Genomic DNA, 16,108 nt, shown 5'->3' with positions numbered 1-16,108 from the left:
TAAATGGTCATAGGTTTTCTAGATTTGTTTTGGATATAGTTGTGTGTGTGAATTGGTTATGGAACCCTGAGTTATTAAGTAGCATGCACTGTATTTGCTATTTTTAAATAATAAAATAAATTATTTTAAATAATATTTTGACGAATTGGTATAAAATCAAAGGAACCTTTTAGCAACATGGGCGTTTCTATTATAATGTGGTTTTTTGTGTACTTCATGTTATACAGTAACTGATACCCGATTTTGCTTCACTCTTAATAAAAGTGTCCCAGTCTGTTCAATGGTGCATTCGATTTTCTTCTAATGCATTCAAAATACTACTTAAAAAGAAACAAAATGATACAAGCAACTGTGTGTGTGTGTGGGGCATAAGCAGGGGTTCAAACCCCTTTGCAAAAAAAGTGCATATATCCCCACTTGAGCCAAGATTTTAGTAGTTTTTTTTTTCAGTAGAAAATGTGGAACCCCTTGGGAATAAATAAAACTGATGGAGTTTCTTTCCCCAGTCACTTGAGAAAATCCTGCATAAGCTACTGAATACTAACACATACAATTTACTTATTCTTCGAGAAGGTTTTTTTTTTTATAATATATCATATTCTGTATAAATTCTATAACAGTGGAGCAGAGAATATGAAACTGAAATATTTCTGTTTAAAGCCTAAAGTAGTTTCTACAAAATTCGGTAACCTCTTGTTAATCTCAGCCGAAATCACTGTAATTACAACCAGCACAATCACTAGTTTATGCATTTTCCAAATGCACCATTTGATTTTGATTCAGATATAGTGCCCCCTATCCTGGTTTTACCATACTTTCCCCTAGAGAGAGTGGTAAGGATTTCATAAGCTCTGTAAAAAGTGTCCAAAGAAACATAGACGTCTATGATCCATAGCTTTTGTGGAAAACATTGAAAAAAATTAATACATCACATCTGGTGGGCGAAAAAAAAAGCTTTATTGAAGACATGAGAAATTTTGGTGCATGCATGTGTCATTTTTTACATAAAAAAGTGTGTGTCATAATGTTTTCTGTGCATATAAAATGATATTCATGTATGCTATGGAAGGGTTGAGTGAACATGGCTCAAAAGTATGATAGTAAAAGTGAACAGAACTTGACAAGCAACTAAGTCTATTTCTGCAGTGAAAGGGATTTGATACACAATTGCTCCAGATAGTCCCATAAAATGAAATCTGAAAGTCACTTGTGGTGACCATGGTGGTCACTAAAAAGGCTTCATTGTGAATGTGTTTCACTTTTTATTTTGAAATTATGTGGTCGTAGAGATACGGTTCTATGAACACTCACTACAGGGTGATCCAAAAGTCAGTTAACATTCGAAAATTCAATTATTCAAGGAACAATATGTAATAGAGGGATAAAAATTGACACACATGCTGGAAACAGTATGGAGGTTTTTATTGAAACCTTAAAAATAATTACAAAAATGATCAAAACAGATGGCGTTGAACAGATTTTTAATATGTCTGATTAATATATCAATTAATCTCATGAACCCCATAAGGGTAAGGTTGACAGGACTCCAGCCTGGGAGGCCCAAGACAATTATTATCAGTTCTGTTTTTTTAACACTATAAATTCACTATAGAGGGATCCATTAAGAACTCTGCCTAGGGGCCTTGCTGCAGGATGTGGGGGCAAAAATTAATCTTTGCTAACATTGTGATGCTAATTCTCACATTTGTGTTATAAGATGAGCCATTTGTTGGCCATGTTTGTAATTATTTTATGACGTTTCAATGAAACTCCATGTTGTTTCTAGCATTTGTAACAATTTTTATCCCTTTATGTACATTATTCCATGAATTGTTGAAGTTTAAAATTTTAACTGACTTTTGGATCACCCTGTACTCTGCAGAGCTTAAGCTGTCTTTACCGGACACTCTGTATGGTATCGACTACTTTGTTTCAATGTTAACACTTACATGTTTTGGTTTCATTTCAGTTATAGGTTCCCAATATTTTCTGATTCTGAATTTTTACATTAATATGGTATTTTGCCGTGCTCTACCATGATATCACAAAGTTTTATGAAGTGTATTAGTTAAATGAAAAAAACTTTCAATTTTTAAAAATGAAAATGAGAACATTTATAAAAGTTAAAAAAATTCTCTTAAGAACTTTATGGAAAACATTTAAAAAAAATATTGCACTCAAAAGCACTCGCCACTGTGGTGGTCGAGTGGTTATAGTGACGGACTCGCGATGCGAGGATCCAGGTTCGAACCCCACAGTGGTGGTTGGCTGAAGTTGGTTTTCTGTGGTTCCCAACTTCAAGGCGCAAATGCGAGCCGATCTCCCCGTTAAAAAGTCTCGCCACAGAGAGCAACAGTCCTACAACGATAAATCATTCAATCATAACACTTCACTCATAGTTTGAAAAACTGCTGGCAGATGGCAGCACTACACATAACAAGCATTACAGAGAAACAAAAAAAACTTCACGTCAGGTTTCACTACACGTACATTCCGCATGTACCGATTTGTTGGGGGTTCCGCGGCGGGGGGGGGGGGAGGTGTGGGCGGGGTGCATGTGTGGTGTAGCAGTAGTAGGTAGGGCCTCCAAAAAATGGCTCGGGGATCCATGATGTTCTTAAATCAGCCACCTCGTTGGGCAATTTGCCTGTTGTGGCATTGTATTTGTGTTTGTATAAAAATAATGGAAAACGATGAAAAATAATAATGATAAACAAAGAAGAAAAATAATAAAAAGTCCGTGAAAAATGAGTACATGCATGCATGTGTCATTGCTTACACAAAAAGTTCTCAAAATGTCTACTGTGCATATTGAAGGATGCTTATGTAAGCTGCGGGATGGGTTAAATAAACACAACCCAAATACGTCAGCTTTTTTTGGTTGTGATATCAACTTGAGTGTTTCTGTTGCTTACCTGCAGCGTTATGGTTGTCTTTCAGACTTTGTTCTTCTACATCTAAGTCAGATAACTCATTCAGCTATAAAACAAAAGGAAAAAATTAACATTTGATGAAATAAATTTATTTGGTCTACGTATTTCAGGTTGGGTTCTTGGAGTCTAAAATATTAAAAGAAAGAAAATACTATAACAATAAAACAATTGGTTGCGTTTCAACTGTGAAAATATTTCAGAATATTCTAAAAATAACAATGCATTCGCAAAAGTTATTCATCTGAAGGAAACATGATTATTTTTTCTCATTGGCCCCGTGGCTAGTATAAGGTTGGCTTTGAATAAAATTGTCTAAATTGTCCTACATTAGAGTATGAATTAGGAATTCCCCCATGATTTTCATATGGGTGGGACTGATAGAGCTCGAGCTCTTTTGTTTTTATTACTCTATAAATTTACTATAGACGGGCCCGCCAAAGATGCTAGCCTGGGTGCCCTTCTGCCAGATGTGGGGCCATGGAATCCCCCAAACTTTAACGTTCGGGACAACATTGAGACTAATTGCTTTATTTCATAATCGAAATAACTCGTGGGAACCCTGGTTATCTTGAGACCCCCTAATGTGCTGCATCATAATAGAGAGGAATGCCTTATAAATAATACTTCACTGGTGAAACCCCTACCACCGGGTTGATGGTTTTTATAACTATCTCAACCATAACCATATTTAGTCATGGGCGACAAGTTTTTGGATGATAATTTAAAAAAAACCATATTTTTTGACTCTATACAGTTAAAGTTGGGTTCTGGCAGTATACAATATTTCACTGCACAAGGATGTGAGAGACCCAGTACAGGCTTGTGTGAACCATTTCTTATTAATGGAGAGTCGCAACATACACATAGAAATTCAATAGTGACGAAGTGTTTGGGTGGAATACGATGAGAGAAGGTACCATATTTTCCTATGTATAATCTGTTGATTATCTGTTGAAAAAAGTGGTTAAAAATTTGAAAAAAAGCAGATTGTTTACTTCTGCGGACAATCTGCAGAAAATTATGTTATCAGCCTGATGGGTATTCTGATGAGTCTGAATTTGAAGGTTTATGATTCAACTGTAAATTATGTTTTGTTTGTGAATAATGTTATTGTTTTGTAAATAAATTTCATTAATTAGTATATCAATGGATTGATTATTGAAACACAAGGCAAGTTTTTATTATTTTTTAAATCCTGCGGATTATACGTGGTTTTTTTCTTCAAATTTCACATGCGGATTATGCACCACCATGGATTATAGGCAGGAAAATGATAATAAAATATATATGATATTTGGAGCAATTATCTCCAACGTGTACGCAATACTTTTTTACTTATATATTTACCACTTGCTGTCGAAAGGCCTTACCAGGCTCTTACTCCACAAAATACTCAACCCATTTGCATCAAAAAACTTCACTCACAAAATACTTAAATCATTTTCATCTACAAACTGAATATTCGATTTGTGAAAATCATCACTTACGCTGAATATGGAGCAATCTGTGATTGTTTCTGAAGGTATAAGGTACATATTTTTAATTCAATATAATTCGATGGGGTTTGAATATCGTAACAATTGAAAAAAGTTCACATGCTGTAGTTTTGCCAGTTTCTTCGTCAAACTTTGCCAGAATCGGTATTGTACTGGCGCGTAAAAACTAGTTTTTTAATCTATGAGTCTATGAATGTGGTTAGGAGTGAGCTGAGGACTTGGAGCCCCTTCATTTAGGGTTTTCCCCGTTATCATACATGCTATAAAAAACATGGGAAAGAGATACACAAAGGAAACAGTAGTTGAAATCATCACAGAGAGAAACATTGCGCAGTAAAGTTATTGCTGCATTTGGGCATATGAAACGGTATAAGCTGACTTTATCCAGGCCCCCTTTTTTTCCAAGGAGGTAACACCTGCATGTTTTGCAGGGTTCACATTTATGAGCAGATGTTATAGTCAACTCTTTGAACAGAAAATTGTGCCAGCATTATGAGAACACGACTGTTTTAATGCTATCGTCTCAATGTAATATAAAGCAATAGATCTTATGGGATCACTGCACATGCTTAGAGAATTATTGGCACACACTTCACAGACAAATGTGTCGTCTCTTAGGAATTTCCTGATTTTCATGTCTTCCTCGATTTTAGATCTGAACCCCCGGGACTTCTGGCTCTGGGGTTTGTATCACATTTATCAGTACAGTATTTGAATTGAGTGCACTCGAGTTTGAGTTGGAAACCAGCATAGTGCTTGCTCAACATGCCATTCTCATTAGAGATGAATGAATGTGGGATTCTTAGTTATAACTTTCTTTTTAAATTGGTAGATGGCACTGTGGGCGCAGAAAATAAATAGGATTATGAAGATGAAGCAATTAGTTTTGGCAACAGTGAGTTGGCATTAAAGGCCATGTTTTTCTGTGTCTGCGATTGTCTTGTATTTTTTGGACATGTAATAAATGTTTAGAAAATGAATGCTGTGTTTTTTTTCTCTGTGAAGAGCCCAAATGAATAATGATTTGACCGAATACCAAATATTTGGCAGCCGGATATAAATATTCTTAAAATTTATCACAATTATAAATATATAAAGTAGCATGTCCTGACTAACTGATGCATTGGCTGATTCACTGCCTAACTTATTCATCATCGCCGAGCCGCAACCACTGAAGCTAAGAATATGAAATTTGATCAGTAGTTTTATTTCATGACATGAAAACTCGCTAGGAAGGGGTTTTTCAAAATTCGACCCATAAGGGGGGTTCAAAGGTTACATAGATAAATCACGCCGAGCCAAAACAACTGAAGCTACCAAGGCCATAGCTGGGGGAACTTGGGGGTATGTCCACCCAAAATGTGAGAAAACGACCGAAAAAAGGGAAAAAGATGGTCAAATCTATTATTCTATCATTTTGGTTCCCCCTACGGGCCTGGAAGATAAATATGAAATTTGGTCAGTAGTTCCATTTTATGATACAAAAACTCACTAAAGAACATTTTTTTTTTTGAAATTACACATCTAAAAGGGTGTGACAAGGGGGTTTAAAGGTTATATAGAGGCATCATGCCGAGCCGAAACCGTTGAAGTAAAAAACACAAAATTTGATCAGTATTTTTATTTTGTAATGAAGAGACTCGCTGAAAAGGGATTTTCAAAATTCAACCCCTAAGGGCAGGGTCACAACTAGATGCTTGGTCACCCGGGACAAGCGCGCATTTTGACGACCCCTTGTAATGTTGCAGGAGAGGTTTCAGAATAAAATTTGCGTCCCCTCGGGTCTAGCACCCCTAGTTGCGGCCCTGCCTAAGGGGATTCAAAGGTTATATGGAGCAATCATCACTGAGCCAAAATTGCTGAAGCTATAAATATGGAATTTAGTCAGTTTTATTTTAGGATCTGAAGACTCACTAAGGAGACACTTTTAAAATTTCGACCTCTAAGGGAGTCATAAGGTGGTTCACAATCGTGACGCCAAGCTGATACCACTGAAGCTATAAATATGAAATTTGATCATTAGTATATTTCATAATGTAGATTTCCACTCTAAGATGGGATTTCTGAAAATTCAACCCCCAAGAGGATCATGATAGGTTCAAATGCTATACGGATTTAATATATAGCCGTGAGTAACAACTAGTTACAAATAAAATTAGTGTTTTCAATTGAAAATGAAAATACTAGTTATTTCCAGGGCCATAACTAGGCTGAGGCAACCGGGGTACCGCCCCGAGCTGAATGGAGCCCCTCGCAAAAGTTTACACTTGTTTACATAAAAATAACCCTTTCAAGTGGGGCCTCAAGGAAAAGTCTGCTGGTCACAAATAAACTAGTTACAAATAAAATTAGTGTTTTCAACTGAAAATGAAAATACTAGTTATTTCCAGGGCCATAACTAGGCTGAGGCAACCGGGGTACCGCCCCGAGCTGAATGGAGCCCCTCGCAAAAGTTTACACTTGTTTACATAAAAATAACCCTTTCAAGTGGGGTCTCAAGGAAAAGTCTGCCCTTGGGCCCCAAGTAGGCACACTAATGCCCTGGTTATTTCAAATGATTGATATTGAATTTTAATTATGCAATTTATTATTTAAATAAATATTAAAAAACTGGTAACTAAGGGATTTTTATTGCCATGATATACTGACAATCAAATTTAACAATGATATATTGTAATTTGCTCTCTCTCTCTCTCTCTATTACTTACAGAATCAATTTTTTTCAACACTTGTTACAATTTTACATCTAATTAAGAAAAAATGTCAACCAATATTTATTCTCAACTAGTAATGCATCATTTAAAACTTATTTTCACATTTTTCCCTCTTTAGATGTTCGTTGCCCCTTTTGCCTTTTTTTCAGCAGCTCTATACATATCTTGTCTAGGTACATTCATCAGTTGGTGAACTTGTCTAATTCATGCTCACATCCACCTTTTACTGCAGTAGGATTCTATTTTCAGTTTCATGTTTTCACTGTCCTAAAAATTCCCCCATGACAAAACCCTTTTCACAGGAAAGGATGTTCACCGCACAAATCTGAATCACCCTGTATATAGTCTTTAGTTCTTATGATTATATTTTTAATTGGTTGCTGCATTTTAGAAATATATGACATCCATATTTGTAATGGGCATCTTTTTATCAGCCACCTCATTCGGCATTATGCCGGTGTAGCATTGTATTTGTGTGTTAGATTTTACTTAACCAGATTCGGTGGTCAGTTTATCTCTGTACACTACTTCCTGCGTTTAATTCGCAGATGCAAAATTCGATACGTTGAGGAAAAAAAATATCATCGGATAGTCTTGCAGTGGCGTATAATCCGCATGTAGGAATTTCATACGCCACATCTCAAGGAATGGTAGGGTCATTTGTCACGTTTTTGTAGAAAAAAATGTTTAGTTTTCCCTGTCACAGTCTTCAAAAATAATTTTTTACAAATTAATTTTTAAAATATTTATTTCTGTTCCGTCTCTGGAAAAAAAAACCAGCGGATAATACTCAGCATTATAAACTGAAGAGCCAAAAAAACTGGTACAGGCATGCGTATGCAAATGAAGAGATATAGAACCAATCAGAGTACGGCGCTGCGGTCGGCAACGCCTATATAACACAACAAGTGTCTGGCATAGTTGTTAGATCGGTTACTACTGCTATAATGGCAGGTTATCGAGATTTAAGTGAGTTTGAACGTGGTGTTATAGTCGGCGCACGAGAGATGGGACATAGTATCTCCGAGGTAGCGATGAAATTTGGATTTTCACGTACGACCATTTCACGAGCGTACCATGAATATCGGGAATCCGGTAAAAAATTAAATCTACGACATCGCTGCGGCCGGAAAAAGATCATGCAAGAACGGGACCAACGACGACTGACGAGAATCATTAAACGTGACAAACGTGCAACCCTTCCGCAAATTGCTGCAGATTTCAATGCTGGGCCATCAACAAGTGTCAGCGTGCGAACCATTCAACGAAACATCATCGATATGGGCTTTCGGAGCCGAAGGCCCACTAGCGTACCCTTGATGACTGCACGACACAAAGCTTTACGCCTCACCTGGGCCCGACAACACCGACATTGAACTGTTGAGGACTGGAAATACGTTGCCTTTTCTGACGAGTCTCGGTTCCAATTGCTTCGAGCTGATGGACGTGTACGGGTATGGAGACAACCTCATGAATCCATGGACCCTTCATGTCAACAGAGGACTGTTCAAGCTGGTGGAGGCTCTGTGATGGTATAGGGCGTGTGCAGTTGGCGTGATATGGGACCCCTGATACGTCTAGATACGACTTTGACAGGTGACAGGTACGTAAGCATCCTGTCTGATCACCTGCACCCATTCATGTCCATTGTGCATTCCGACGGATTTGGACAATTTCAGCAGGACAATGCGACACCCCACACGTCCAGAATTGCTACAAAGTGGCTCCAGGAACACTCTTCTGACTTTAGACACTTCCGCTGGCCACCAAAATCCCCAGACATGAACATTATTGAACATATCTGGGATGCCTTGAAACGTGCTGTTCAGAAGAGATCTCCATCCTCTCTTACTCCTACGGATTTATGGACAGCCCTGCAGGATTCATGGTGTCAATTACCTCCAGCACTACTTCAGACATTAGTCGAGTCTATGCCACGTCGTGTTGCGGCACTTCTGCGGGCTCGCGGGGGCCCTACACGATATTAGGCAGAGGGAACCAGTTTTTTTGGCTCTTCAGTATATATCCGTACTAAGAAATTTAGACCTTCTTAGAAAATACTGTATATCTGTTCTTTCTTATTCCTAAAATTTGTTTCTTATTCCTCTGAATTAACGTTAAAAAAGAATCGTTAGCATAAAATTTTATTTTATTAGCTTTTGGTTGTCATGATTCACTTTTTAATTAAATTAATAAATATATTTACACGTGTTGGGCCGATATACTCCGTTCTTTTCATCTTTCTTTCAGGCCAAAAGAAATGAGAAGATATATGTGCGTCAGAGCCGTCTCAAGAGCATCATGGGCCCCGGGCTAAGTGGTTTTTTTTGAGGCCCTACCAGGTATAAATTCTAGAAAATTTAACCACTTCTTGTTTTTGTGAGGCCCCTCTACTTTTGAGGCCCCCGGATGGGCCCATGCTTTAAGACGGCACTGATGCGTGTCACTGACAGAGGTATCGTCATAGGGTCGAGGGTATTTTTTATTAGCTTTTAGCTACTACTCTATTCCCTGCCCCAGCTTTCTTCACATTATGAATTAAAACCGTGTCCATTAGAATATAATATTTTCTTTCTCTGTATTTTTTTGCAAATATTGTAAAATATGTAATTTATTTGTAAACTAATTTCTATAGCAGAGATCCTAAATCTTTTTCTAGTCGTGAGCACTGCCTGCTTCCATCATCAGAAGAGCACCCTTACAGTATGTTTGACATACAAATGCACGAAATCAGGATGATTTCATTCCTTGAATGCAATTTGTACAAGGTATTTAATTGGAATGTTGATCAAGTGTTCGCGAACACAAAATCGGACACGAGCATCGAGCACTCTTGGTGCTTTAGGGAGCACCATGGTGCTCGCAAGCAACGGGTTTAAGATGAATGTTCTATAGTTATATAATTGACCGGGGACAAATTATGTTATGTTAAAGGGTGTTAAATATATATTTTAACTACACTCCAACTCCACAACTACTTTCGTTTAATAATGGAAATATTGAGGGGTTGACTTGACAAGGGTAAAATTCAAGTAAAGCTGTTTTCTCAACTCGAATGTAATTATAATGACGACAACGTTCCAGGGTTGTCTTTTAAGAGCATCATGAGCTCCCCGTGCAAATATTTCCGATGCCTAATACCTGGTTAGAAATTGACTGCATACCGATTTACATGTTTATTCTTGAAAATTTTAACTAGATTTCATTTTCTTGAGGTCCCTCTACACTTGAAGTTCCCAGGCCATGTACTGCAAGGTATGATGGTACTGCAAGGTTCGTAGAATTTGAGCTACTTATTTAACCTTTCTACTACTATCGTCGAGTAGATGATATCACTATTATTGTAGCGAGTGCAATTAAGGAATGAAGGTTAAATATAGGGAAGAGAATACAGATTATCCCACTATATAGAAAATTGTCCGTCTTGTAACAAATTGTTCTCTCATATCCACAATAGAAGTTCTTGGGGGCGGGGATGGTCGGGGGGTCTCCCTTCGCGGGACGTGTTGGGGCGCTGTGGGCTTGTCGGTGGCCTTGTCGCGGGTGTCGGGACGGAGGGGGGAATCGCACTCGCGACGCTCCTGAATTTGTCGAGCGGTGATGTGCCTGGGGATTGGGGGGTTTGGGTGTGGTTGTGCTGCTTGGGGGGGTTGGCCCGAACCGGGTGTGCTTTCTCGGCCGGCTTGCCGGTTGAGTTTTCTCCGGCACGTCCACGATCTCACGATCAATGAGCTTATATCGCAAAAGCGACAGAGCCCGGGCGTGATCGGTTCTAAACTAACCTATAGAAAATTGTCAAAATCAAAAATATATATTCCTACACCGATTTTATAAACATGGTGTATTGAAGCAGACAAATTTTTTTAATTATTGGTGAGAAAACAACAATGAGGTTGAGAGTGAAAATACAGGGTGGGGGGTGAAAAGTTTCTAAGTATATTAAAAACATAGGCGGAGATCGACTTGAAAGTCGGGGGGGGGGCACGGCAATGATGATGTCAATTCATATATATACATAAGATCAGAAGACTCCACCTTTGACGACGCTGGGGGGGGGGGGGGGACCACAAATCGATTTGAAACAGCGTGGTTTACACGGCAATACTTCTCATGGCGTGGTTTTTTTCCTTAAATGCCAAAAAATAGTTTAAAATTTCACTCACAGTTGGCACTGTATCATAAAAAATTCTACATAACAAGTAAAAAGTGATATAAATAGTGTAGGGGATGCAACAGATACCAACGACATCTGCAAACCTTTTTTTCGAGATCCAGAAATGAGCTGTTCTGAATAGGTAGTTTGTAGAATAGAAGTTCTGAATAAGCCGTTATGAATTTTAGCATGCTTAAGTACGAAAGCCTGGATAACATACGAAGACTTTCGTACTTCGTATGAAAAGCGGAGAGTGACATCGTTTCTCTCTATATTTAGCATGCTTGTTTGCAGCTAATTGCTAAGCGCAATAGAATGCAATCTGAAAATATGCCGGTAGCTTGAGCTTCAAAGTGCTTTCATATTGAAATGTGGTAGTTTTATGTAAAGCAAATCGTAATAAACATTAGCTATGACCCGTTGTGTTACATTTTATGTGTTATATTGATATGTTTTTCGTAATACAGCCTCCATCTGTGAGTGAAATTTTGAATTTTTTTGAAAAAAACAAAACTCAATGCCATGATAAATACTTTAATGTAAACCACACTTTTTAAAGTCAATTAGTTGATTTTTTAAAATTATTTTTTGAAATGTGTGATGGACTTTTCGTCCACCCTATGCATTTTTATTTTTCCTTTGCAAATTTACACTCGGGCACTAACATATTCACAAGCGATAAAATTGGAGTAGGCTGTGCCATAGACACTTCCGCAAGTTTTGACGTGAATGTTCTTTGGGCCTACCTTTGCGTGATTGATACTGACATAATGAAATTGGTATCACCGGATTTGTCCTTGGAATAGCTAACAAACGATAATGTTGTCTATTTATGTTGCGAACTTCTTGAGATATAGCGTAAAGCAATTTCGTTACGAATTCAGGCCGCGTAGCTAGTATCCAGACCGGAAGACGTATTAAATTTCGTAGGGTATCATCGGATTCGTCTATGGAATATCAACAGATGATACCATTGTCTTTTATTTGCGTTGCGAACCTCCTGAGATATAGCGTAAAACGATTTCGTTACGAATATGGGCAGCAAGTCTGGTGTACCCAGACTAGAAGACCTAGAAATGTCTATCCGACGACACCACTGACTTGTCTTAAAAGTGCCTATCAGACGACACCATCGGATTCTATTTGCGTTGTGAACCTCTCGAGATATAGCGTGAAACAATTTTGTTACGAAAGCGGGCCATGAGCCTGGTGCCCAGACCATGAGAGGTATTAAAACCGGAATGGTACCATCCGATTTGTCTCAAGCCAATCTATCCTCAAACATAGAAAACATTCTTAAAAGTTCTTGAGATATGAGCGTTTAAATTATTTCGTTATGCAACTTTTTTACGAATACACCCAGTATCGTCAGATGATTTGAAAGACGTATTCACGTCAAAAATATGTTAGGGCTGTGTGTGTGAGAAAGAGAGAGAGAGAGAGAGGGTTATTCTCTCTTTATTCTTGCTATTAAAGCTGCACTCATTGTTGAAAATTTTAGTACTCGAGCAAGTTTTTCAGATATGAAATTCAGTTGCAGGTTAGAAATCTAACCTATGTATTCGGAAACAAGTTCTCAAAAACCAACAAGAATGTCACCAAGTGTTGTCGAAAAATATCTGTGAGGACTAATTCACTTACCTCTTTAGCCAAATCCATCAACAATTGTTTTTCATCATCCTAAAAAATTAATTTTTGAGTATGAATATGACATCAATACAAATATGATTAGAACAGAGTTATTGCTAATGTTATTTTTTTAATTTGCAACAGACTAGGAACAAACAAATACTTTGGCAACTAGGTTGTTGATGTCGCTTTGGATGGACATAGGTAACTGAGATGCTTCTGCAGAAGAGTCAGAGGCTTTCATATTCTTCTCCGCGTCGTCTCTTCTGATGCGTTCCTGATCATGAAGCTGTCGAACTAGCTCATCTTCTTCTAAAGCATTATCTGCGAAGCCCGGTCTGGTAACGACTTGACGGTCAAGTATCGCTTCATTCGACGGCAGAACATTATTCAGTTGAGTTGAAGTAACCTGACTTTCTAAAACCTTTCTAATGGGTTTCATGGGTGTCACTTTTACCCGCACTGGCTGAGGCGTTGGTAGAACTTCTGATGGAGTAGTAGAACTTGTTGCCTGAAGAAGTTGGTTAAAAAATGCACGAAGTGAAAAATGAGCGAAAAGAATTTTTTTAATACTTCAAATATTTCTTTATTTACATTTCTGACGCGCGGTTCTGACAGAAAAAGAACTGTCCGAATTGACGATGCGTTTACCTTTCTTTGATGGTGTTTTCCTCCTAGTTCTACTGCAAGCTCACCCATTTTATAAATGAAAGCCTCTAACCATCGTCGACTGCGACCATCTTTAACTCGGGCCAACATATCCAGAGCTTCGGTAAGTAGATCATCAGTCCGTTGCATCAATAGGTACCGATAACTATCTGCAGCAACTGCTGCAGCTGATTCAGCTGCATCAACTGTCCATTCCATTGGATGGTTATCCAATGGCTGAAAACGAATAGTGAACATTAAAAGAAAAAGATTTTATATGCTCACATACAATTCTTACACTGGGCTAATTTCTAAAAATTTCTGTAAATTAAAACGGAACTTGATTAAAGAGGCATTAAAACGATAAATTTGTGACAATTATTATAAATTTTTGACTCTGTTGTAGACACTGGCGGGTAAAAAAAAAATTTTTTTTTGAAGCCTTCAAAATAAAACTTAATTATTTGCTGTAATTAATTTGACTGTAAAAGACGGGTGACCGTTAAGAGGAGTTTCACTGTATTTTTTTTCTAAAACAACCTAAGCAAAGAAACAATGGATTTTTCTTTAAGTAGAACGTTTCTAATCATTCTATTTCAAAATACGAATTTAATTTGCTTTTAAGGGTCGTAAATATGTATTTATCATGAATTCGAACTTGTGTGCGGAATTTTTGTTCGTTTTCAGTCGGATTTCTGTGTGCTGAAATTTTTTTTTCGATAGGCGAAAAACTAATATGAAATCGAAGCTTAGTCGAATGTTTCCTCCGTTTGCCACGTGCCTTTTCATAATGTAAAAAAACCATCTGCTGTAGAAACTGATGAAAAAATACGGGAATCTGTTAATGCATTTCTTCACAGAATTTCGTGGAAAAGAAATATATCTTCAAAAAAAGTTTGAGGTTCGTTCTCATTTTTCCGATATGGAATAGCGAAAAATATCATTTCAAGACTCAAGTGAATAGACGTTTTCTTATTTATTTTGTATTTTTAAAGAAAACAGAAAAAAAAAAACTTGGTGCATTAACACAGTTCTGGTAGACGCCGTTCCAAAAACTGCTATTTCCTTTTGTGCTAATAATATCTTTGATGTACTCGTGTAAACATACTCGATATTTCCTAGAGTTGTTGGCAAATAGATTCCTTTTTACTGATCCAACACGATGGGTTTTCTTTTATCAGAAATACTTTACACTTCCAGAAAGCAAATTAATCAAAATTTAGCAAGAAACTATGGCCCTCAAGAATGATTATTAAGGTTGGTTGAAAATAATTTTTCAGATATGCTAGATGTAAAAATTCCAGCTTACAATTTGGTGTATAGGTTTTGGTGGACGTGAAGTTTAATCTGAAAAAAAAAATTATTTACTTACCTGGACCATTTCTGGTTGGCCTTTATCTCCATCGGCTACAAATATTGAAGGAGAAATTAATTACTTTCTTGGAAAATAAAGTTCAAGAATAATCAGGAAACGGAATTCTACATAATCGATATGGTACACAAAGGCCTTAGGCCGGTTTTTTCACAAAACGTGAAAAAAAAACCCCACCAATAAGCCTTTTGGTTCCATTCACTTGAATATAACCGATATGCTTATTGGTCGAATTTTTCAAGTTTTATAAAAGAATTTTTGAAAAACTTTTATAGTGTAATCCTGACTTTATAAACATTTAATTGATGCTTCAAGTTTGCATCACTAAAAACGTATGTTTAGTAACCACATGTGTTAAACATTTCCTCGTGAATATGATATAGAGTATATTCGTATATAGAAGTTCTTTAACAAGTCATTCTAAAAAATTTGCTATATATATACCTCAGATTTACCTTCTCACAATCACAGCAAAAGTACAGATTTACTCCCAAACATAAATTTTTATGCTACTTACGCATGACGCATTTCAATGCAATATTGCTGTTTTACATATTGTAGTTTTGTTCAAGGTAGTCATTTCAACTTTTTCTAGTCCGGGGGGGGGGTAAGGCAAAGAACATGTACTGACTATACGTATGTATATACAGTCAAACCTCGTTAGTGCGTCACCCAGGTAATGCGTCACTCCACTTACCGGGTCACTTTTTTGGATATCCCAATTATCCTTTATGGGGTTATAATGTTAGTAAACTCCTGATAATGCGTCACCCTACTCCGCTTAAGAAGTCACTTTTTGTGAAAGCACTCTTTGGAAAATTGCCATTCGAATTTCCGATCGGAAACTCTTCGTACAAAGTGATTGTACAAGTTGAGTTCAACGTTCAATCTTATCACGTCAAAGATTTACCTATCATTTCAAGCAGATACTGAACAAGCAGATACAGAAGCCACTGAAGCCTCCATTTCCTCCCCCCCTCCCTTTCACTGCCGGTTTGTTGACAGATCTTTCAACATTGCGCTATTTCTTATTTGGGAATGGTTGAGCTGGAATTTTTTTTTCTTTGCGAGGTGTGGCTTTTGGTCAGCTTTAGCTAAGATCTGTGTGCGCCCATGGCAGATATATTTGCCGTTTATTTATTTTTATTTAGGTGGGAGAATAA

General features: G+C 37.4%; 1 protein-coding gene across 1 annotated transcript in view; it reads right to left on the bottom strand.

Annotated features, from left to right (window-relative positions):
• Positions 1-16,108, bottom strand: part of LOC149079932 (uncharacterized) — a 40,326-nt gene that overhangs the window by 7,404 nt on the left and 16,814 nt on the right. Inside the window, exons 2-6 of the mRNA XM_089238819.1 lie at positions 14,946-14,980; positions 13,577-13,810; positions 13,089-13,436; positions 12,938-12,976; positions 2,916-2,979 (exon numbers count right to left, since the gene is read on the bottom strand). Coding sequence (XP_089094945.1) covers positions 2,916-2,979; positions 12,938-12,976; positions 13,089-13,436; positions 13,577-13,810; positions 14,946-14,980 — 720 coding nt within the window. The remainder of the gene's footprint in view (positions 1-2,915; positions 2,980-12,937; positions 12,977-13,088; positions 13,437-13,576; positions 13,811-14,945; positions 14,981-16,108) is intronic.

The sequence above is a fragment of the Pholcus phalangioides genome, unplaced genomic scaffold (genome assembly GCF_987345545.1).
Source record: "Pholcus phalangioides strain wild (caught in Gottingen) unplaced genomic scaffold, Ppha-v1.0 ptg000011l_1, whole genome shotgun sequence".
NCBI lineage: Eukaryota > Metazoa > Arthropoda > Arachnida > Araneae > Pholcidae > Pholcus > Pholcus phalangioides.
This window is presented reverse-complemented; position numbering and strand designations above follow the sequence as displayed.